Source organism: Rhea americana, unplaced genomic scaffold (genome assembly GCF_003343005.1).
Source record: "Rhea americana isolate MKP2758 unplaced genomic scaffold, rheAme1 scaffold_12, whole genome shotgun sequence".
NCBI lineage: Eukaryota > Metazoa > Chordata > Aves > Rheiformes > Rheidae > Rhea > Rhea americana.
Genome location: NW_028185261.1, coordinates 840,914 through 865,437, shown reverse-complemented (window position 1 = coordinate 865,437; position 24,524 = coordinate 840,914). Strand labels below are relative to the sequence as shown.

Below are 24,524 nucleotides of genomic sequence, written 5' to 3'. Positions count from 1 at the left end.
AAATATGATCATCTGATTTTTAAAATGATCGTGATTTTCTTCTAGCTAATGTAATTTTTAATCAAATATTTTGATGTAATTTCTGCAGTAACTGCTTACTAATCAAGTAAATCTGATAGTTACAAGTCTGGCTACTTTCTTTTTGTTTATTTTAAAGAGAGGATTTTTCAGAAAGTATTTGTCAAACCTGTATGTTCTGCTGGTTAATTGTGTTGAATGCAGTATAACTTCTTTAATAATTGTGACAAACTTTTCACCTCAAGTCTATTTACCAATAAGTCAGGCACACCTATGATACTGCTATTCAGGGTCTTGGGTGTGTTTGGTTTTTTACTGGGAATATACCTCAATAATTCTTGAAGGCTGACTGTCACTGCAAGTTTCAGAGAGAGAGCTTTTTCTTTTGAGATGTCAATATCTTAATCTTACTTTCTCCCTTCAAATACAGAACTRTCGTTTGAGTTTTGAACACCATCATTAAGAGGACTTTGATGTGACTTGCAGACTACAAAACACAAAGCTTGAAAAGGAAGCGGCACTGTCTTGTGCAATTCACTTGTCAATAGGCCAAGCACTGCTAAATTATGACGCTGCCTTTGACAGGAACAGTGAGAACATGGCAGATCAATTCACCATTGTCCCCTGTTTAACCTATGTTGTGTGGGCAAATTAAAATAGTCTCCAATACTTGGGAGATAAATTAATTATCATTTATTACTTACTGCATACTATAAATGTCATAATTACACACACTACTAGCATCTGTAAAGAGATTACTCTAACAGGACCTCTTTCCCAGATTGTTACTGAGGGAAAGTGTAGCTTTCTTTTTTTTTTTTTTTTACCACGCACTGGTGTTAGAAAATTTCCTAATCTAGTAAGTTCAATGAAGCAAAGAAACATTTATTTATGAAAAACTTCTCCCAAATGCTTAGCTGTCTACCTGCTACAACCAAGAAACAAGTTTCCAAGAGACGCACTTTCATTTTCTACTCTGAGAAAGTACACACCATCACCTCCTTTATCAATAAATAGCAAACAGTAGCAGATGAAAYCACCTCACCTTGTTAAAGAAAGTAGTATGCTTTCAATCTAGGAAAGATCCTAATCCAACTAGGTGTCTTAGAAAAAGCCTTGCCTTCACTCTTGCCTCAGAGAGCCTTGAAAAGATATTAGCTATTTCCCTTTCTCTTCAACACGCCCAGAACTGTTCTGTTTTGCCCAGGCTTATGCTCCAGACAGGTCCATTTTGTGTCTGAAGGAATGTACTTTATGGAACTGTAACCTATCTCAGCTGAAATGGCTGAGGCCAATTCTAGGAGACCTGCATACTAGAAGCAAGCTGCTACTCCATATCTTCAGCCCATCCTGCTCAGGCCTGCCTGCTCCTTTAAAGCAATATAATCTGTGTGTTGCATCTTCAAGAAAATGTCAGTAGTACATAATATTTCAAACAGAGTACTTACCGTCAGGAAGGCACTCCCAACAGGAAGTAGAAGCAAGCACATAATTATCTCTAATCTTCTCTAGGCTTCCTATTCCAACTTTGCATAAAACAAGCTACTGGTCAGGCTGACTCTCTTCTCAGAGTATATTTGGTGCAGTTCTCGTTTTCCTTCATTAGTAGGCAGAAATATCAGCACTGATCTGATTTTGAACCAAGATGCCCCAATCCARGCCAAAGCAAACATGGCATAGGTGAATCTGGTTCTAAGCTGCTCACACCCTTGCTCCTTAACAGCATCAGCAGAAGGGCTTCTAGCTACCAGGCTTACATCTTCCTTTTGTAAACAAAACGTTGCTGTTGTAGGATTGCGGACTTGATTTTTCAAGTCATCTGAAGATCCACAACTCAAAAGGTATACCTGGAAATCTGATCCCACATTCAAACTAGACAGTTACTGCAATAAACCCGTGTACTCATTATTCAAGGTTTATAACACTGCCAGTTTTAAAAAGCTTGAATGGCAGAAAAGGCAAAACAAAGTTTTTTGTTCTACTTTCTTAAGTACCACTACCATTAATGTGAACTTCTCAACCCTTTTTTAAATTCAAGCACRGAGCACAACAAGGTGTTCTGCACTGAGGCAGGAAAGATTATGAGAATGAAAGGTCAGACTGTTATCAGCTACAGTGACAGAAACTTGGAAAAAGGCCATTGTATTCATTAGAGTTATTTCAATTTTACACTGTAGACTAGAGAGGGGACTTGAAAAATACTGTTTTTAAATCCTCTGTTATTTAAACTGCCAGCTAAAAGACTATACTGAGAATACCTTTACAAACAAACTGCTTGGCATCACTCTTGGGTTTTAAGCAACTCAATCAAAACGTAAAAAGTATTGATAGGACCAGTGCTATGCAAATTCTCAGTTATTTTCACAACAGCCTGAAAATCTTCCATGTAAAGTGACAAAATTTTGCTTTCAATTAGAATAAGAGTTATATTCATCTGACCTAGGCAGAAGTTTTGTGCAAAGAAGAAATTCTCTGACTGCTTAAAAAAAATGTATCAACAATAAATATTGAAAAAAATTACTGTACTACAAGCTCATAGAAGTGCTTGGAGTTTTTGTTGTTTTCCAGTAGTAGGATTTTAAAGCAGAGTGACTAGAGGGTTTGTGCTACTTCTTATGCAATCATTAATCCAGATACTTAATCTAATGAAACACTACGATTTTACATAGATCCAGATCCCTGGGTTGTGTAAACTAACCTAACTCCCTTCAAATCCCAATCTCTCAATCAGATTAACAGAATGATTATCATAGGGCAAAGCTGATTGATTTTAGCAATTTGAATTTTCTTGGACTACCTTGGAATAAATTAATAAATTATTAAAATATAGATTCACAGTGATATTAACATAGAGATCATTGTTACATCCAAGTATTTCATCTCATGGATTCTGAAGTAACAAAGTCAGACTACAAAATCACCCGTGATTTAAATGGAAAATATTCCAAAAAAAGGCAAATAAACGTAAATGCAAACACCTCCTGACCATGCTCTCTGCCTTCTAGCCTTTTCTAGAGACATCTTTCACCTGTTTTATATCCATTCCAACTTTGACTAGCTCTGGACTACCTGGACAGCCTGCAGGGTTTCAGCTGCTCTCTTGTCGCCAACATTAGAGCTGCAATTGTCCTGGTATTGTTCAGTTGCAAGGACATTCAAGAGTGCTTCTTTTAAAGCACTACAAATTTCTTCAGATTACTATCATTTACAGTTGAATCCAGTAAATCATTTGAGCTCAAAATCCCAATAATGTCATCATGCGTTAGTATGTTACCAAGCATCAGTTTAGACACAGAATGGAATACATGTAGATTCTCAGCCCACAGCAAAGCATGACAACTCAGATACTTTCTGGCATCAGTAGTGACTGCTTGTTTTGTAACTGTTACATTGTTTGTTGAGTAATGTGTGTTATTGTGTGTATTTTTAAAGATTCTATATGTGGAAAAGATGGGAACTTTGAAAGATTCTTGAATACTACTGAATACTTACTTGTGTCCTTGACCAAGTTTGTATCAACATTTCCCTTTTAATAAAGGACAAAAACCCCACAGTGATATAGTATTCTAAAGTGCAAAACTCAGAAAACTCATACATACACAAAGCAGAACTTTGTCAGGAAATACTCTCAAATGAAATTTAATTTTACTTCTCTCGGTTACTTCTCAAGGCTGCTCTTTGCGAGATAAAATAGTTACTTACAAAGCCTTTGCTCAAAACTTTGCATACCTCTGCCCCTGCTGAGTACTTCCTTTTCTCTTACACTGACTTGTCTCTCCCCTGGAAACTGACCAAACTTTGAAAAGAACAGMTGAAAATTAACCTACTAAAAAAAGAAAACAGTTTTATGCTAGAAATAGTTTAGAGCACTGGAGCTGGCACAAGGGAAGTGCATACGCATAAGAATGCGTAGATTGATTTTAGATATGTTGTTAAACTACAGTTGCTAATTGCCAGCCAGATCAGCTTCTAACCTCACCATCTATTTCACAAAGACCAGTGCAAGGACATAGCAAACTGTGCGATCGCAGCAGCCCTGAGTATAGTTGATTTAAGATGTCATCGACCTGCACCTGAAACATAATGTGCAGACCTCTTCCCTTAGTTTTAAGGGAAGTCTTTCCCTTAGTTTTCCCTTAGTTTTTTTTCCCCTTGAGTTTTTTTTCCCCTTGAGTTTTAAACATAGCTACTCTTATTATGGGTAGGAATGTGAGTAATTTGCAGAGTAATCATGCGGTAGGAATCCATTCATTTTAAAGAAGGCTTGTCAAAAGCACATTCTATCTCAGTAGAAATATCTGTAATTTGCAGTAAGACCAGAACTTGAAAATAATGCTCACATTCAGTATTATGCTGTAAAATCATTATCGCTACTCTTACAAATTGATCAATGGAGCCTACTCAGGAACACTGTGATGAATTGTTGATTCATAAACATTAACTGTATCTAATATTGAACATGAGAAGGATCATCACTAGCAAAATTATACTTTTACTACTGGGTTACTTGATCATTAACCCAGTGACAGAGTGCTGGGAAGCACTCTGATTAAATGAGTTCCTTCACAGAATATGAGTGACAAATTAWGAAGTGCATTAATCAATAGCATCAAAATTGCTCTATGTGATCCAGGTATGTGTATTTTCTCATAGCATTTGAAGGACAACGCTCAGAACCCCTCCAACGCCAGTTTCAGTTCAGCTGGGTTTGGGCTGCCAGGTTTATACACTACACAGAAACCTGGATCAGCTGCCTAAACTGGCTCACCACACAGTCCCACCACAAGCAGCTACGTGGAAGTAAGGGTGGAAGCAGGAAAGTGCAGCTGAAGATAGAAGGAAGAACAAGACTGACCTTTTTTGAATCTATATCCTCAATTTCTTTTTCCATTGAAGGTAAACATAGCAATGTTAACAGAGTAATGTTTGCAATTTATTGTAATGTTAAATATTCTTAAACACAAATTGGCTTTTCTCATACCTCTACTAGGAGCGAGAATCCTTGTTCTCTCTATCCCACTGTCAAAAATTTCACTGGACTTCAGTAAGGCTGATGGACACCATCAAAATAAGGTGCAATCTTGCTCACAAGCTGAAAAAAAATTATCAGAATATGTAACACCTATCATTATGTGAGCCACAAACCATAAAACAAAAATAGTCAACATTCTTACTTCACTAACTAAAGTAACAAACATTTCAGATAATTTATCAAAATTTGGACAATGAGGTAGATTTGGACAGTGAGGTAAACTGCAAAAGGACTTGTGGGATTTTATGAGATTTCTATACAGCCAAGCTCTCAGTAGCTGTTTGTAAGTTTGGAATGGCTCTCCTGAGTCTTTAGAATGAGGTACAGTATTTGCAAAGAGAGAAAGGGATAAAATGAGAGAAAAAAATCCTGTAATATTCCTACATTAWTTTTTTTGATAACATCTTACCCAAATTCTCTAGATATTCATCAATAAATACATGATCTAGCTTCCTTGAAAATCAGCACAATCACCAACTTTGACTTGATTCCTGAGTGGTGTGTGTTACTTGATTTAGTTGCCCAGTTAGGAATGTAAGACTGGAAGAGACTACCTGGGATACTGAGTTCACTCAGCAGTTAGCTCAGGGATTAGAGTATACAATTCCTTTCATAACTAAATCACACTATCTCAAAAGAAAGAAATTTTTTCTTTATTTGTGCAATAGAATGATATTTCAGAACTTTCTTGTTATAATAATTTGGCTCCTTTTTTCATTTCTTAGCCTAAATTTATAATAGTGAATCATGTTTATATGTACTCTCATCCTACTGGTTGGACAGCTCTCTTCTCGCCTGCCGTATTTGTAAAGAAAGGAAGACAGATGCATCACTACAACATATAGAGAAGAGGCAGAGACATTTTACTACCATCATATTAAAGAGTAAACTATATAATCTTAGTATCTGTAATATTACATAATTCCTGTCTCCTCTGGAATATTTTTATGCAAATGTATGGGCTTACAAGGCTGTGAAAGGAAAGCACTCATCTATTTTTCTTCCTATCTTGTCAATGTAAACAGTTGCTTTTCTTGCAAGAGAGACATTACCTCACCATGAATGACAGGTGGGTCTTCAGATAGTTTGACTAATGAATTTGAATGAAAAATGTTTAGTGAATCCAGACCAAATTAAACTATTTCAGAGATATGTTACGGAAATGATCATCATTTTAAAAATCACTGCCATCTTTTCACATCATGTAAAAATCCCCTGCAAGCAAAATATTTATTTCTTAAAGTGTTTCTCTTCTTTTTTTTTTTTTACTTTCTCTGTTCTTCAACAAAAGGTTTCTAGAGTGCCAATGGATGCTGAGCTGTTTGCAACCCAACCTCCTACAACATCTCAAGTAAGCATCCTTATAAGATCAACCTTGTGTTTCTGTTACAGGTAATAAAAGAAACAATCACAAGGAACCACCAACAGCACAGATTTCACTAGAAAATAACAGTAGCAGTGCCATCAAAAACCACAAATAAATTCATCACGTCCATCTTCCCAAGCCAATTACATCATTACAGTGACTCATGAACTCATCAGTTCACTGATAAGATGTTGCTCATTCAGAAGTATCCATGCTTTCATCTGTACTCCCTAAGTAACTGAAGTATCACTTGAGAAAGAAGAGTTTCTCAAGAAAGAGCTAAGCTTTTTCTGGCATACATAATACATGTCATAATCAAGATTCCATGATTATCAGGTTTGATGTTGTATGTCGATTCAGAAGCACACTGGGATTCATCCTTCTCTCACAGCTCATATTCCCTATGCTATGGTAACAGAAACATAACAGAATAAAAGCTACTTTAGCACTGAAGTACGAAAATACAATGGATAGTATTTGATGACCATATAGTCTGACTCTTTCGCATATAAATTTTACAGTGGAAGTAGGCCCAGTTATTCATGTTTTCCAGTGCAACAGCACAATGAAGCCCCAAGCCTGTATTAATAGAATCTTTTTTTGTTTTCTAATAACTTATGTGCTTCTATTAGTTGACACATTTTAAGGCTCTTTAAAAAGATGTGATCAGAAAATTCCTTYCCACTGAGACATGTTGTCAATATAACAAAACTATTTAATATTAAAATTTATTTCAACAATTTCATTTCTTCTTGGTGGCAACGCTGTTGCAGTGGCACATTAACTGATCAGTAGCCTGAAAAAMTATAAGATCAATGCATAAAGACAGTGCTGAGAAATTTTGCTTGTGGTAACTTGCATCTATTTTGGCAACTGCTGATCTAACCTGATAGGGCAGAAATTCCCCCAGTATATACATGGGCTGCAGTTTAGTTTTTCCTTCCCCTTAGACATTGAATGACAGAATCTACTTGTTTTATGGGTTTTTTTTTTCTCTCCACCATAACATTGATTTTATTAAATAAATTTGGGGGTTGTCAATACTCTTTCCTGGAATCTGTTCATACAACCTGCAAGGCCAAGGGAGGCAGGAACGCAGCACAACGAGGCAAGCAGAGCAGCAGACTCACAGCAAGGGTGCAGCCCTGCTGTGCCTCAGCAAGATGAGCAGTGCAGGTCTTGCAACAATAACCCAGTCTGGCCAAGAGTGCAGTTCCCCAGACAAGTCCGTGATGAGGAGGCAGGTCCAAGGTCAAAACAGGAAGTTCAGTCAGCAAGTCAGAGTCCACTGCAGAACAGGCAACAGGATCCAGAGCAACCCAGCCCAGGGATGGCCCAGCACAGCTCAGGTGCAAGCCACGCACCAGGTCCTCAGTTTAAAAGCAGCTCCCATGTGGAGGGGCAGGGAGCCCCTAGGCCAGCTCTGAGCAGAGCTGCTCGGGTTAGGCCCTGCTGGAACCTCCTCCAGCCTCTTCCCCAGGTGCCAGCGACGTTTCCCAAGCAGCTTTCTCCGTCAGAGAGCGGGCTGGAGGACTCCCAGCTGAAGTAGAATGTTCTCAGGGGCCTGCCAGCAGAGTCCAACAACGTAGTAATACACCGCACATCAAGTACGGTTGTATTCCAATCACTCGTTGCAGAAACTTGGCACAGATCCACTGAGTCACCAGACACACTGTCCCTGACAACTCTTCGGACTCCAACAACCTGACGATGCAAGTCATTTTCTGGCTCTCCTTCCTGTTTTGACTGCCAACAAAGCATGATTTGAGGTCAGAAAGAGGTCTCTAGTGTCAGAATTTAAATAACTACTTTCGTTTTATACAAGCTCAGCATATTGAATTGCTGAAATGATTTTTATTTAGAATCACTACAGTCAGAAAAAGCTTCCTTGTGAGCACAAAGCTTTCTAATCCATCCCCTCCACAGTCATCCATGTGGTCTTGCCTGTGGAAGAAAGATTTCTCAGACCTCCCTCTGCTACAGCATTTCACAGCATCTCAAACTCCTATTCCACACGTAAAGATTCTGTTTTCGACACAAAGAAACAGGAAGACAGGCAAAATGCATTTTACAGTACCAGCCAGTCCAACTGTTCTCCACCCTCTTCATGTAACGTGATTTTTAACAGCTTACTTCTTTGTCTGTCATTAACAAATAATGCAGACTCTAGATGAAGTATTTCTCTATTTTACTTATGCTGTCTCCTTTGATTCAGACAATCTTTGTCACGCTCTTTTAATCAAATCATTTAAGAATGTTTTGAAATAGTTTCCCCCGCTTACTGGCTCTGCCTCTGACTTAGCATATATATACACCATTATTCCTAAGTGAATATACACCTACTCCTAAGCTGAAGCAAGTTGTTTAGCCAAGAAAATAAGACTCCAAAAACTCCACCTGCTTAGCAACAGGTAAAAGCACCTGCTAGATCCTGCTGCCCAGTTCCAGCACAGGGCTGCCACCACCTCYACACAGGCTCTCCCAGGCGGTTCCTGAGCAAAGCCTTCCTTTTTCCCCCTTTTTCCTTTTCCTTGTTTCCCGCTTCGTGCCTCACACGGYCCCGCTTCCCGCCCTCGTTCTAACGGCCGCACCGCCCCTCCCGTCCCCGCCCCGCAGGTGTGAGGCGGGCGGCCCCGCCCCACGCGGYCTGCGCATGCTCGCTCGCCCCACGTGGGGGAGGGAGACGCAAGCTGATTGGTGTTCGCTGCGCGCAGGCGCGAGCGCTTCCTCTAGTGCGGTGTGCGGGTGCCCGGTGCTTTCGGCAGTGAGGGGGCAGGCGCCGGTTGCCGCCGGTTGCCGCCGGTTGCCGCCGGTTGCCGCGGGATGTCGGGGCGCGCGCCGCGGCCGGAGGAGGAGAGCGAGAGGCTGCGCCACAAGGAGGAGCTGAGCCGCAGGGTGAGCTGCGGCGCGGGGGGGCCCGCGCGGCCCTGCGGGCGCCTCCCCGCAGTGCCCGCCGCCCTGTGCGCGGGCCGGGCGGCGGGGGCTGGCGCCCTGCAAAGCCCTAGTGTTGGTGGTGCCCTGCTTAGCGAAACGGAGGGTGGGTCCTGCCAGGAAACGGAGTGAAAACCCCCGTGATAGTTGTTTTCGGTTTACAGCTCGGGRTAGACCCTCTGTCCCGTAATGACCTTTAATTAACGCCTGAGTTATCCGRTGAGTTGGCGAGGCTTTTTCTTGTAGTTTCTACTTGTCTCTGGTTGCTCAGAGAGTCCAAGCAGCTTTCGGTCTGACTGATACTTGTCGTAAATATACACTGTTTTCCGAAGACCTAGTAATTTCATTTAGTATGAAATCTATCAAGTTCTATGGGACTGCTTTTTTAAAAAAACAAAAACAAAACAAAAATACACTTCTTTTCCATTTGAGCATATTACCTAGAGTCARTGGTATTTTTTGATTGCCTGGAAAGCTTGCCAGGAAAGAAGAGGGCAGAGATCACATGTAAGAGGGCTGGAGCTTCTAAATTCTGTTACACAGAAGTTGCTGGTTCAGTCCCTAGGAAAAGATGACGCTGCTGTTTTGTCAGATGCTCACATACTCCCAGACACAAAATACTGATGTAGCTGCTGGCAAAGTTTTCTATATGCCAAGTTTAGTTTGGGTAGCCCTGCTTTACAGCATTTTTCTACTGTTGTACTAACTCCAGGTGATGTGAAGAAAGAATAAAGAAACACATGTTGTTTGCTTCTGACAAAAAGAAACAAGTGCCTGCTGAACAGTGTTTGCTGATCTTGTTGGCTTTATGAAGCTCCTTCTGTCTACCTTTTTTTTTTTGACTTACTTCATTTAGAATGTGGAGAATAACTGGTTATAAAGTGTATTATAGAGCTTATAAAATAATTTTGTGGGGAGAAATAGCATTTTTTTATTAGCTGTTTGCAATTTTTTTCTTGGGAAAAATGTGATCTCTGACTGAAAATAACTAGAGGTGGCTGGCTTCTAGTAATGATTTTCCTGAGGGACAGTCAAAATACCACTCTGTGCAGAATGACTCCTTTCTAAAGCGGTAATTTAATACTTTACCAGCTCATGGATGTATTAATATTTTAAATTAATAATTCAAAAGAAGTCTATRTATGTAATTCAGTTGCATGGTCCAAATTATTGTACTGTCAATTTTGAATATTGAGCAGCCTCTGGCATTTTCTTCATTCCTACACCTGTTTTCACTTTTGTGTTGGTTCATTCAGAGAACAGCAACTATGTGTGCATGTAGCTGTCTTAAAATAGGGGTAAGAGGAATCCCAACAGGATTGTAACATAATGGTTTATTTCTAATAACTAACTTGAAGCATGTATTTTTGCCTTTCAGATTAAAGAACAGAAAGTTGTAGTTGATGAGCTTTCTAACTTAAAGAAGAACCGGGTAAGTACTTACAAATTTGTTTTTGGCTGTTGCATTTTAGCATCAGAGAAATAAGTGCAGAGGCAAGAGGGGAAACAGAAAATCAGACCAGCAAATAAACTGTGCAAGTCTTTTTTAAAAAAAAAAAAAAAAAACACACAGACAAAAAGTTGCCTAACGTAGACACAGTATGCTGTTCTTGAAATAATTTGTGCTCCAGATGATTTTATCATTACACGTCTGCAGTGTAACAGAGTACAGTGCTTTTTTCTCCTCTTCAAATGTCATCTTTTTTTCCCCTCACTGTTTCCCATTGCTTTGAATTTATGATGTTCATAATGAATTATCTTCGTAAATGTACAGTTACATAAAAGGTAAAAATTACATGTTTATAACAGAATATTGCATATAACCTGTTAGGTTTTTCTTATACATTGTGCAAAGAATCGGCTCTTTCTGACACTTCATATCATGTGTGTTTGTCTTTAGCATAATGACACTTTAATATTAAGGAACTGGTGAGTACTTGTCATTTAGAATAGAATGAAAGGTTTTTGTTTGTTTTTCTTCAAGGCTTTATGGTACTTGCCTTTGTTTTATCTTTCAGGATGAGGAAGTTGATAATATGTTTGAATTGGCCACAAGAGTTCATAAAATATTTTTACATTTGATGTGTATATGTCTTTAAATGAAATGTACTCCTTCATATATGATGAATGTGAAATATGATGATGAAAAGGGAAGTGCAGAAAAGAAATGCAATTGTGAAATGCTTTTGATAGTAGTACATTAGAATGCTGCTGTAGGCAGGGTAGAGCTCTCAATGGACCATTGTCAGTTTCTGCTGCAATATGGTTGCCTGTATCTGTTGATTTGACTCAGTGCAGTTTTGTTTTTGTTTTACAGAAAGTTTATAGGCAGCAACCCAATAGCAACATATTCTTCCTTGTAGACAGAACGGAAACATTATCTCAATGCAAAAGTAAGTTTTTTGGTGTGAAGATTAATCAAATTGTTAACTACTTTAAAATTGTCTTTGTAGTTCAGGATTTCAGAAGCATATTAAAATGAAAACTGTCAACTGTTCATTAAACACAAAGATTTCAGACGTGCTTGTTTTTCTGGATTAGATAAACGTCCATGTATCAAGTGGAATTACTTTGCTGTCATAAAGCAGCAAGTACTGAAGATGCAGGAAGAGGGAGGATGTATGCCCTGTAGAGGTTCACTGTCCTTGGTGATGTTCAGGAAGCTGTACAGTAACTGATTCTTTGTAAAGAAAAGTAGGCCATCTAAAAACTGTRTGGTTAAATAAGAAAATAATGAGCATCTTACCTGCAACTAAGCTAGACATCTTTAAGTGGTTGAAAGAATGGATTTATGGGGTTGTGAAAATAGAAGAATAGAGGATAAATGAAAAGAGCTGATGATTGAACAGAAAAATAAGTGAGATGTATAAATTTATACCTTATTTTACTTYCTGAAATGAACAATTGTTAATTTCTTTTTTCTTTTGATCAGAGCTAATTTTGCAATTTGATGTTGACATTTTAATTGATAGCTATTTAACTGTTACAAATGTAAATTATACTGATCATATAGGCAACAACTGGCTATTTCCCCCAGTCCTTGTATTTGTACAGTGGCTTTCTTTGGGGGAGGGTAAAAAACTATAATCCTCATGTAATCCAAGAGGAATTGGCTACAACAAACATCTTTTTGTGTTATATCGCTCTTACAGAACTCTTGTTTCTTATCCTTTCTTGTATATTTCTTTATCGAACAAGTGTCTGGAGTTGCTTGTTGCTTAGATACTATCTCAAACTTAGTTCATGAAACTGATTTTGTTTTTCTTTTGTTGCACAGATACATTAGATGAATTGAAGAAGGCACATCAGGAGATAGAAAATTCAGAGAAGACCAAAATCAAGAAATAGTCCATCTGAATTCAAATTAGCAATGTGTGGTATTTGTTGTGTTGTTACCTTGTCTAAGCAGCATACTATTCATGATTTCTTTAGCAAAGATGTGCTCTCCTGCCTTAGACGAAGAGGACCAGACAGTAGTCAACAGTTCATAAAAACTGTGTCTGGTATCTCTTATGAGTGTCTGTTTTCTGGTCATGTACTTCACTTGAGAGGCTTGTTGACTCCTCAGCCTCTGGAAGATGCCAGTAACAATATTTTCCTTTGGAATGGAGAAATTTTTGATGGAGTTCATGTTGGATCTCTAGAGAATGACACTGAAATTATGTTTAATCGTCTTACTTTATGCAATAGTGAAGCTGACATTTTGTCACTCTTTTCATCACTTCGAGGTCCATGGTCTTTTATTTATTATCAAGGATCTAGAGACTGTTTATGGTTTGGTAGGGATTATTTCGGTCGTCGTAGCTTGCTTTGGCAGTTCAGTAATGAGGTTGACAGGGCTGTCTGTCTCGCATCTGTAGGTGTTTATTCTGAATCTAATAACCAATGGCAAGAAGTCCCAGCATCTGGAATTTTCAAAATTGATCTCAAAGCTTGTGCAGCAACTAAATCTTTGTCTTTAACATTGTTTCCATGGAAATATAGTTGCACAGAGAAAACAGTAGAAGAAATATTCATTAATGTTCTGGATCGAGTTTCAAAAGATTTGCCAAACCATATACCTCTTGCAACAAATGAGTCAAAACTCTGTCTGACAACACCAATTGTTCCCTTAAATAAAACAATTTCTGAAGCTTTAGGTGAAGATCAGTGCACTAATGTTAGCAACATTAACCGTACAGTTTCTTTAGAAACTCTTCAAGCATTTCTTGGAGTAGAACACAAGAAGAAATTAGTCCATCAATTTATTGATGTTTTAAGTGAAGCAGTGAAGAAACGAGTTTTAAATCTCTTTAGAGATGAAGATCAGAAAAGAGGAGACACTCCAAGCATGTCTACCAGTAAAGCACATGTTGCAGTGCTCTTCTCTGGAGGCGTTGATTCTATSGTTATTGCAGCCCTTGCTGATCAACATGTTCCTGTGGAAGAACCAATTGATCTTCTCAATGTAGCTTTCATGATTAAAGAACAAAGGAAGCAAAAATGTGCCTCTAAAAACCRTATTGACCAGGAAATACAACTTAAGTTGCTTTCTTGTCAAGAAAGCTATAAAGATCCTGATGCTAAAACTGATGATCACTTGGTTTGCTTTGATGTTCCTGACAGAATCACTGGTAGAGCAGGACTGAAAGAATTAAAAGCTCTTAACCCTTTAAGAACCTGGAACTTTGTGGAAATTAATGTTACACTAGAGGAATTGAAAAGAATGAGACAAAAGCGCATTAGTCACTTAATCTATCCATTGGATACAGTCCTGGATGACAGCATTGGGTGTGCAGTTTGGTTTGCTTCCAGAGGAGAGGGTTTTATTGGTAACCAAGGAGAACTGAAACCATACAGAAGTTCTGCAAAGGTACAAATCTTTTATTTTCTGCTTTATGCTTGACTTACACAAAATCGGTTCTGTTCTCAGGGATCATTTAAGTGTATTTAACATTCATAAGACTTCTGAAATCCAGTGGAAGAATGCAGAATAGTTTTGTACTGATGATTCTTGTATTAATGTAAAAATTGCATTTGATCCATTTGTCATGTAACTTACATGGCTTTTCAAGAAGTTTGACTAGGCAACAATATCACTAGAGAAAAATAACAACCAGCACCTTTCATTTGCTGTGTTGTAACTCAGCAGTATAGTAGTAGTATAACTGCTATTCATTTCAAACTGAGTAGGTTAATAAATCTAGTGACAAATTTAGAAGTGTTATTAAGCAATATTGTTTTGTGCCAGCATCTCCAGGCTTGCAAGTTACGAGCTTATTATTTAGGCACATTATTTATGTGATGAAATTAGCCCTAATTAATGACAGTCTRTTTCTTGGAAACTTTAGTAATTACAATCTGATTAAATCTAAGTTTGAACTACAAGAAGGAGTTTTCCTTCTTATAACTTGTTTTTTGTATATGTAGTTTTAAGTCTTTTTTTGATAACTACATGGTTTTTCTCATTAATTCAGTTCATTCTTCTCACTTCCTCTACCCCTTCAGTTTCCTGATGGTTCATACAGGGAAGAATAAGTTCAGGAGTTTGCAGTCCATGGCTGCCCTTGCTTTTTGYGGCTCTCTTTATTTTTCTGCTAGTTGCAGGGGTTTAAAAAAATACTGGAGTGAAACAGTAACTTGCTTAAATAACATCAGTGTAGAACACAGTTGATTTAGTTGACTGATTTACTTAAAGCTGTGTATCTCAGATTTGGTGAGGAAAAGGTTTATATTCAGAATATGGTGAAATGGGTCATGAGTTAACTGTGAAGAGACAGTGTCATTCTCCTTTCARTTACRTTACTGTGTGCCGGTAACTGTTTTGTGCATAAGCTGACCACTAGCTGGTGTCAGAATAGTAGTGCTTACTTGACTGGTTATATTAAGAATTCTAGACTGGTTATATTAAGAATTCTAATTTTGCAGTGAATTGCTGTTGAAGGCATGATGATGGTGCAGGTGTATTAATGTTTTTATAATACTTTATGTATCTGCCATTGACTGGACAGAACAATATGACACATTTTTACTTTGTATAAGATGATTGTTATTGGGGGCAGGTTTAGCTCAGTTGGTCRGAGCATGGTGCCGCTAATGCCAGCRTTGCAGGTTCAATCCCCATATGGGCTAYGCTGAGGGTTGGACTGGATGATCTCCAGAGGTCCAACCTTACCATTCTATGATTATTTACCCAGTAGCCAATAAATTAATAATGATCTCTGCATATGTTCAGATAACTATTTAAAAACATGACATACAACCTAATCTATGATGATAAAGGCTGATGATAGATTCTGATTATTGTAATAGCAATTATTGAATAGCAATTGTGTTCTTCAAAGATACTGGTATACTTGTGACAGGCATAACATTATTTCAATATTTTTGCTTGCGTAGGTAGAAATGATTGTACTTTTCGGTCTGCCTATGAACCTACTTAAATCAAGCTTTTCAGCAACTGAAAACTATTTCAGGCTCTGTAAATGTGTAAGGTACATCTCATCATGCCAGTTTGTATAGATGGAATGCATATATTATTCTCCTTATGAAGTTGTAGTTAACGATTTTAAATCTGCTAAATATTGCTAGACTGCATGGATATTAAGAACACTTCTTTTATTCTATTTCCTTAGGTTGTACTTACAGGAATTGGGGCAGATGAGCAGCTTGCTGGATATTCTCGACATCGTGTTTGCTTCGAAAAACATGGTTTAGAGGGTCTAAATAAAGAAATTGAAATGGAGTTGGATCGCATTTCTTTTAGGAATCTTGGTAGAGATGACAGAATTATTGGCGATCATGGAAAAGAAGCCAGGTAGTATTGCCTTAATATGAAGCAAAACTTTTACATTCTGACTTTAACACTATGAGAGAAACTTTAATTGCAACTCCTATGCACTTTTTTGTCTCCAAATTCCAATTTAGCTGTGCTAGTATGTACTGTTGAAAAAATACAATGTTGAAAAGTTGCTGTATTTTCTTCAAGAACTGTTTTACAGTACTGCAGATGACTATCTGGAAACTTCAAGAAGCAGCAATTGTTAAATATTGGGATAAGCAAAATCCCAAGTTTTTATCATTTTAAGTTCAACTGTCTTTTGCACAGCTTTGAAAAGTTTGTGTGGTGGCTTGCAGGGTCACTTTGGAAAAAGACAACTACCTAATCTAGCTTTTACAGAGGCTGTGGTACAACAGCATAGAAGCCCTGTGTTCCTGCTGAAGCAATGACAGCACGATTGTTATCCACTGGATTTCCTGGCTATTAAATCCGAATAGTCAAAGAACCAGTTTATCCTTGTTTACTTCTTCCACACTAGCACCTACTTGCAAAAAATTTCTTACAGTTGTCCAGTAGCGGGGGCTGCTCAGGTGCATGAAGATCTCTTCATGAGATCTTTGTGCCATAAGATGTTTTTTCAAATTTATTCTTAGTCATACATTTTCARTTTAGCAAAAAGAATAGTTGCAGTGGTGGGCAGGCAGTGCTGTTAGTTGCTTTTGTGTTCAGATACAATTATCCAAAATTCTCTTCAGAAGGTTGTCAGAATTTTCCATGTAAATTTTTGTTTCAAGGTTATGATGCAGCTTCTTGTAGTATTCTTAGCATTTAAAAGTGATTCTGAGAAATGTGATTTTTTAAAAGTCTTGCATAGTGTTGTTCTTGTTGTTTTGGGGGTTGATTATTTTTTGGATTAAAATAAGCATCAGAAATGCTAATTYTTATACTTGAGTGCAGTTTTGAAAATTTCCAGGATTCTGAGTTGATGATCATGTCATCCTCCAAGACAGTGCATCTGTCATGGAGACTTGCTGCAGTACTGCAGCACTAACATTTAAAGCACATCTTTAATTAGAAACGAGCATGGGCTTTGAAGACTGTGATAGCAGAGAAARACCAAGATAGTTTGTATCAAGTTTGTAAAGAGTCTTTCACCATGTCTGTCTCTTCTTTAGGTTTCCTTTTCTTGATGAAGATGTTGTTTCATTCCTCAATTCTCTGCCTATCTCAGAAAAAGCAGATTTGACTTTACCTCGAGGAATTGGTGAGAAATTGATTCTGCGCCTTGCAGCTGTGGAGCTTGGCCTTACAGCCTCGGCCATTTTGCCAAAGAGGGCTGTACAATTTGGATCTCGCATTGCAAAACTGGAGAGCAACAGTGAAAAAGCCTCTGATACATGCAGCAGACTAAAGTTACTTTCAATAGATGAAGTATAAAGCTACATCTTGAGAAACTGCTGTTATCCTGTATGCATATTCAGTAAAAACCTTGGGGTGGTTTTAGAATATTTGGTCTATTTTTTTCTTTACATACTAGTATATTATGTCCTGCAGCTGGGAGGGCCGGAGGTTTGGGAAGCAGGAGGGAGCCCATTGGGTGGGGGAGCCCAGGGAGGGTGGCGTTGCCAGGGYGCTGCTGCGGTGTTGCTGTTGCCGTGGAGTGGGCGCCAGGGTCAGAGCCACTGTTGTGGGGGCCTGCAGGCCTGTYGCCTCCTAGGGTCACCTGCAGGCCTTGCGCTGGGGTTTGGCTACCTGAGAAGCGGCTTCTCTGGGAGCTGGAGCCAGGCCGGGGGGAGCCCCAGCTGCAGGGAAGCTCCCCCCGGGCTCTCCCTCACCTTGCTCCCTGGACTTGCTGCTGCTCCTTTAGCTTTAGCTCTTCTTATCCTAAAGTTGCAAGATATCCTTTGTGTAGTGGGAGGAAGATCTCCTTAAAGAGATCAAGCAAAACAAAAAAGGAAGCTTGTTTTAACCAAACAACAACAATCAGACTGGATCTAGGTGAGTATCTGAATGCAATCGTGGGGGTGAAATAGGAACAGAGGAACTTCCTCTGAAGAGTAGCTTCAGTGTAAATCGAAAGAAAACAATGTTATCCACAAAACTAGATACTTGCTCACCAGTGTTTTTCTTTTTTGTAAAGYGTGGGCTTTGTAGTCGAGATTACAGTTCTAGTTTTTTAGAAAGTTTGTCCAATTAAACAGAGAAAGAGGAACACTGATGCCAGACATGCCTTGTATTAAAATGAATTAGTTCTATTACAGCGATTCCTGTGAAGTATTGCTAAGAGTATAAGGATTTCAAAAATAACTCAGACTGTGAAGAAATTTCTTATAAAAAAGTTTTGCAGTGCTTCAAGAGCACTGGCAGGTTTTTTTTAACTGATGCTCTGAGGAAAAGTGATGTTCTACTACATTATCCTGTGACACCTGCTTGCAAGACTTCTTGCATCCTCTAAAACAGCGGGAGATTGGAGCAAAGAGGACTATTAGTCTGATGAAATATGGCCCTTCTTGTGCTATTTTTAATGTAAGAATAATGCAGCTAATGTAAGAATAATGCAACTAKTACAGAAAGCTAGCACAGCCTTAAACACTAAAAAGATATAGTGCACAGTTATGACGTGGAGGCCAGTAGTTTCTTTCCTGCTAATTTTTAGGAAAGCATTAGAAATAATTTATGAAAAACTTCTAAATAGGTTTAGACATTAGCTTTAAGAAGAAACCATATAATTTGTGTTGATGAATTTCTCTGTTTATCCAGTTACTCATAGGAAAGGAATTTATTGAAACTATGGACTTTCTTGACCAAATAGTTGGTTGTAGAGAAAATAACATTTTAAAATACTTGACATACTGAAATCACTTACGTTCTTTGGCATTTTTAGAGCAACTTATATGTATGTTAGCTGCTTTTAATCTTGTTCTTAAGAAATGTGTTATTTTCTTGCACATACTAATATAATACTTGGTTAAATAATATTCTCCTACTTTTGTTAGCCTTTAAGTATCTTGTTTTGGAAACAGAGGAAGAATATTCTTGGAGAATGCTCAGACCTGTCAAAAAAGCGTTCCCAAGACCTGAACAAGTTGATGAAGCAACCCATTTGTCAAACCTAGCAGTGCAGAAAAATGCCAGCACCTTCTTCAAGAAGTATGACCAAATGGAGTTGCAGGAATTACTTACAACCATGTCCTCTAGTTGGCTGGCTTCAAAAGATGACATACACTGCCCAATAGAGCTTCCCAGCGGACTGGTGAGCCAGCTAAGAAACATAAGTTCCCGGACTGCAATTTTGCTAGCACCAGTGGTTTCAGATATACCCTTAGATTGTAAAGAAGTCCATCAGATTTTGAGAGAATTGACTGTTGGAATTTATTGTTTAAACCAGATACCTTTGATCAGTTTAGATGGTAATTATGATCAAAGCACTTCTTGTCAGCTTCCTCCAGCTTACATTGATACCAGAATTGGACAAATTTTGATCAGTGTTGATTACATGCTAAAAGCACTGTGGCATGGGGCATACATACCCAAAGAGAAACGCGTCAGGTTTTCTAAGCTGTGGCGCTCTGAAATGGACATTGATGCAGATGGAAAACCCCAAACAGAGGAGAATATTTTTTTAAAGTTTTGCTCAGGAGGTGAGTATAAAAATACCTTCCTTTATTTTTTCTGCTATTATACTCCTAATAAGTTTAATGCTGCATATGTATGTGAGTAAATGTGTGTGTGTGTGTGTGTGTGTGTGTGGTATTCACTTAAAAACTAGGATCATTACTTGAAAAAATATAAGTTGTTGGACCTCTTGTAAAACTATAAGCTGTCCAAAAATGGTCATTTGCCACAATTCAAAAAGAGCTTAGCTTCTACTGCAGTTATTTAAATGAGTGGTCAGCTATTCTCAAAAGTAGTCAGAATGCTCTATTTGAAAATAATTATAGCTCCAGGCTTATGAATTGACATAGGCATTTATTTTTTTCTAATACTATTTTACATAGCTTTCTTTATATTTACTTGCCATGTTTGTGTAACTAAGATTTAAAATCAGTTACCTTGTTGTATGATAAATAAGGTGTTAGAGACAAAATATCTTCTAACTTTTAGTAATATATAACTAATAATTTCTACAGTATTAGAATACTGTCAGTTTACAGATACGACGACAACTATATTTTTTTTAATTGAAGAGTAGCATTTGAATTTAAGTGGTACAAATATATTTTTATGGCAGGCAACAAGTGTTTTAAATGTTTCATTTGACCTTGTAGATTTTTGTATTTCTGTTTTACAGGTCTAACTGATGTTTCTACTGAACAGGATTTTGAGGGAATCTATGATGAAAATATGAATGAAGATCCAACTTACGATCCAAACAGTACAGAAGAAAAAAGTTTCTTCATGCAGTATGCTGATAACATAATACTTAAATTGACATTTGGTTGTACGCAAGTTGAGCAACATGAAAATTTTTTTAGGTTTGATGCAATTTATAGACTCACCAATGTTATAAGATCAACAGAGGACTACTTAAATACAGAAACATATCAGAGATTACAGCAGAGATTAGCTCTTCACCARAAGCTTCTGAAGAAACAGTTAGAAAAAAACATTACAATCCACAGAAATATAGAATATCTCAAGTTAATGAGCTTTTTAATTCCATTTTTACTGGGGTTTAAAAAGAAGATGGAAATCCCAAATTTAAATAAACTACTTCAGCCATATTCAAGTAAGAGAAATGTAATTTTACYGATTTTTTAAATTCAAATTCTATGTTTTTATATAAAAATACAAAGAAAACTATTTGAATATGTTGAATATGTAGGATGTAATTTGAGTTCTGAATGTAGTAACTTTAAATGCCTGAGATTAATTGTGATACGCTATGTATCACATAACGTGATTCCTTTGAAATCAGCCATGTATCATTAGTACAGCCATGCTGTACTAATGATAAATTCATCCCAATATAGTTATTCCAAAATAACATGTTTCCACTAAAATAAATCTGTCTAGGGTCTAATACTTTCAGTGTTAAAATTTATTTAGTGTTTTAAACTATTTCATAATACTACTTCACTTAAAAACATCTTTTTGTAGATCAAGAGCTTAAAACAGAGAGAGAGTTGCCACCGTTTTCTCTTGGACAAAATTTTAAATGTCAGCATTTTCAATATGCACAGAATGAGTATTTTCATGCCCATGGAGGAATTGAATTTGATGTTGGTACTCCTTCGATACAGGATATCTCAGAAGAGATCAAGGTTTTGGTTTGCTCTCTTTCATGTAATGTATGTGTGCRTGTCTTCACAGCTAGTAAGATATGAGAAAATATTGTAGTTTATCTGTACTTGAAGAGGTGAGAATGGTAATGGTGTATACCCCCTGCTCCAAAACAAACATACAAATACTCTTCTGTCTGTCTTGCTATGGCTCTGGGTCAAGTTATGTAGTCTGAGGATACTTTCATTCCTGTTTTCATACTCCATGGGGAACTGAATCAGTATTTTGCCCTGGAATTACATGTTGTGGAATAGGCAGTACTGTGCTTATTCCAGGAGGGTGAAATTTTAACTATGGATTTCGCTTTTTCTATGCAGCATAGGGTTTTGCCTTTAAAACCTGTACAGTGCCTGATATTGCCAGGTGTTAGATAGCTACTGTTCTTAAAATGCTTGTTCTAAGTTAATAGGTTTATCTAGACTATGTTAGGTTGGAAGGTTTGTTTGATTATCCAAGCAGTTTTTATAGACCAGGCTAGTAGAGTTCAGTACTCATTTTCAAATAAGTATGCTGTTAGAATATTTAGTGTCAATACTGAGCTACACATATTTACCTAAGCTGTCTTAATCATAAGGATGGTATTGCCCTAAAAGATACATAGCCCTTAGGAATCAGACTTCTTGTTTTAACATATAACGTGTGGCATTTCTGCATGGCATAATGCCAGTTTTGGGAATCACCAAAACAGATTCACTTGAGGAGGTATAAACTATTCCCAGAGGAATAGTTTAATATAATATATAATAATAAATAAATAATAAATACATAATATATATTCTAATAAATAATCCATATCTAATTTTTTATATTATTATATATTTGCCCTGTCATGTGAAAACGATCTGTATAAAGATGCAAAGCACCTTAAAACGTGAAAAGAAGTCAGAATTGTATTTCAGCTTGTACATTTGATGAGCATTGATATGACTGGTGAGGCTGTAATTCTAACAATCATTTTATTAACATAAACATTTATGTATGGTCAATTTAATAACTGTTTCCCCATAGGCTGCCTATGAAAAAATACAACATAGTGTATCAAGCCACATGGCTSAGTTGTTTAGCATGGGTATGCTGTGTAGAGAACACTATCCTCTTCCAGTCATGGAATTTGATGGTAAGAGGTAAGGAATGTACGTAGTAGCACAGATGATAAAATACAGTCTTTGAAATAGGTCCTTTTTGTTCTCAGGTTGACTGTTACTTAACTGAAATTACTGAGTACACCCTGAAAGTTTGCAGGAATAAAGATTTTTATAGCTTGATGGAGAAAATGTAATTTTATCCAAGTTTCATTTTAACAGCTTAAACAACTCTATCAAATGCTACTTAGTGTTGTACATGCATCTAATTGGGTTACTGGCTACATTTTTTGCAAGCATTGTTTTTGTGTAATGTTGCTGTTCTGGAAATAATGAAAACCTAAAGTTTTGTAGAAAAAAATTTAAACTGTGTTTAACTTAGCTATATTAAAATAAATTTAATATATAAGATTCCTTAATTGTCTTTTCAATGACTTGAATTCAAGCATTTAAAAGTATTCTTATAAAAGCACTATAAAACTAATGTTTAAGTTTGAAAACAAGCAGAGGCTGTYGTTTTTTCTCTCACTTTCAAATTTGGCAATGCTCAAATGTCCTATAGGAGGCCATGGTAATATCATTTCTTGTATAGAAAAGTGGGAGTCTTGATGAACGTATACTAAATTCCAGGTAAGTACTTCGTGTAATTCCAAGTAATTTGTGCTAACTAATCTAAAACTATTACTCAAACATATTTCATAAAAAATGTTTTCATTTTGAAATTCTCTATTCAAGTTTAAAATGTTAATACTTGTTTAACTATTATGGTTACAGAAAATGCTTTAACTTTAAAAATAAAATGACTCCTGAGGTAGTATAAACTAGTTGCATTCTACTGGTTTCAGTAATAACCTGAAGGTTAGCTAGGTGGAGGACAAGGCATATATATTTAATGCATACRTTATAATGGTGTAGGACTGCAAGGGATCTCTAGAGTTCCAGCAGTTCATAATCTTGTTCTTAGTGAAGGTGAAGTATTTGTAGAACATTCCTAACAGATATTTTACTTCATAACATTCAGTGATTGAAGATTCTGTTTTAATAGACAGTGTGCTCCCATATTTCGCATCCTTAAAAAGGAAAACTTCTCATAACATTTAAGCCTTTTTGCAGTCCTTTCTGCAAATTTAGCTGAATACTTGAATTCTTCCTGCAGAGGACAACATCTAAACACTATTCTTTCTAACATATTTTTACRGACTGGGAGTGTATTGGTATACCATCTTCATTTTTTTTTTCAGGTTCTTACTGCAGTAATAACAAACCTCCCATATTTCTTCTCCTGTTATCTATTATTGCAGTTCATCAATAAGCCATCAATAACTATTCATTGAGCACAGATTTTTCAGTAAACTGTGTGTGCATTCTTTACTGTGATTTACTGAAAAAGAGTGTATTTCCTCAGTTTGCTAATGATAAGTCACGTGGGATGTTGTAAAAAGTTTTACCAAGATTCTCACCATGTCATGTTTCTATCTTGTCTATATAAATTGCTGTCCTGAGAAAAGAATGTAAGCCAAAAATGTTATGGAGAGCTCTTAAATGTTTTCTTTCTAACCTGTGGGTTTTCATGTTTTAATTACAGTTACTATGTGATCTGTATTGAATTTGAAGGTTTTTATCAGCAGCTATATAAGACACCATGGTGGGCAGCCATAAATGAAAGAATAAGCACTCTTAAGCCTAAAAGAGTTGCCTTTACTGATTTACAGACTCTTGAGCAATTCAAAAAAAGATTTGGTTACAAGGAAGCTATTAAATGCAAGGTACTTGATGAATTTTTTTTCTCTCAAAGTGCACCTGCATTCGAGAAATTTAAATACAAACATTATGATAGAGTGTATTCATACAATCTACAGTGAACTGTTTGTTTCCAAGCCTGTGGATTCCACCCGAGATCAATAAATGGAATTGTAGTCTGTAGGTTTATGTATCATCACTGCTACTAATGGCTCTGCAGCCTCTATTCTACCCTCATTAACATCTTCAAACCSTGATTTCACATCTCATTCAGTTGCACATGAACAATGTGCCATTGTCTTCAGTATTRTG

General features: G+C 37.1%; 3 protein-coding genes across 3 annotated transcripts in view; all 3 read left to right on the top strand.

The window, feature by feature from the left end:
• Positions 1-9,135: 9,135 nt before the first annotated feature.
• On the top strand, positions 9,136-12,709 carry ASDURF (ASNSD1 upstream open reading frame). Its single transcript, XM_085321602.1, has 4 exons — positions 9,136-9,311; positions 10,726-10,779; positions 11,665-11,740; positions 12,625-12,709. The coding sequence occupies exons 1-4, from the start codon at positions 9,240-9,242 to the stop codon at positions 12,693-12,695; spliced, it is 273 nt and encodes a 90-aa protein (XP_085177728.1). The 5' UTR covers positions 9,136-9,239; the 3' UTR covers positions 12,696-12,709.
• Positions 12,710-12,717: 8 nt separating this feature from the next.
• On the top strand, positions 12,718-17,615 carry ASNSD1 (asparagine synthetase domain containing 1). Its single transcript, XM_085321580.1, has 3 exons — positions 12,718-14,199; positions 15,962-16,143; positions 17,283-17,615. Exons 1-3 carry the CDS (start codon positions 12,718-12,720, stop codon positions 17,542-17,544), a joined length of 1,926 nt encoding a protein of 641 aa, XP_085177706.1. The 3' UTR covers positions 17,545-17,615.
• Positions 17,616-17,699: 84 nt separating this feature from the next.
• Positions 17,700-24,524, top strand: part of ANKAR (ankyrin and armadillo repeat containing) — a 25,791-nt gene continuing 18,966 nt past the window's right edge. The window contains exons 1-5 of the mRNA XM_085321097.1: positions 17,700-19,748; positions 20,399-20,836; positions 21,208-21,428; positions 22,399-22,514; positions 24,058-24,238. Coding sequence (XP_085177223.1) covers positions 19,151-19,748; positions 20,399-20,836; positions 21,208-21,428; positions 22,399-22,514; positions 24,058-24,238 — 1,554 coding nt within the window. The 5' untranslated portion in view covers positions 17,700-19,150. The remainder of the gene's footprint in view (positions 19,749-20,398; positions 20,837-21,207; positions 21,429-22,398; positions 22,515-24,057; positions 24,239-24,524) is intronic.

Bases quoted from the DNA above. Each gene is read 5' to 3' on its own strand.
- ASDURF (XM_085321602.1), top strand. From the start codon at position 9,240: ATGTCGGGGCGCGCGCCGCGGCCGGAGGAGGAGAGCGAGAGGCTGCGC. The intron at 10,780-11,664 runs GTAAGTACTTAC...TTTGTTTTACAG, and splicing joins CTAACTTAAAGAAGAACCGG to AAAGTTTATAGGCAGCAACC. The intron at 11,741-12,624 runs GTAAGTTTTTTG...TTTGTTGCACAG, and splicing joins AACATTATCTCAATGCAAAA to ATACATTAGATGAATTGAAG.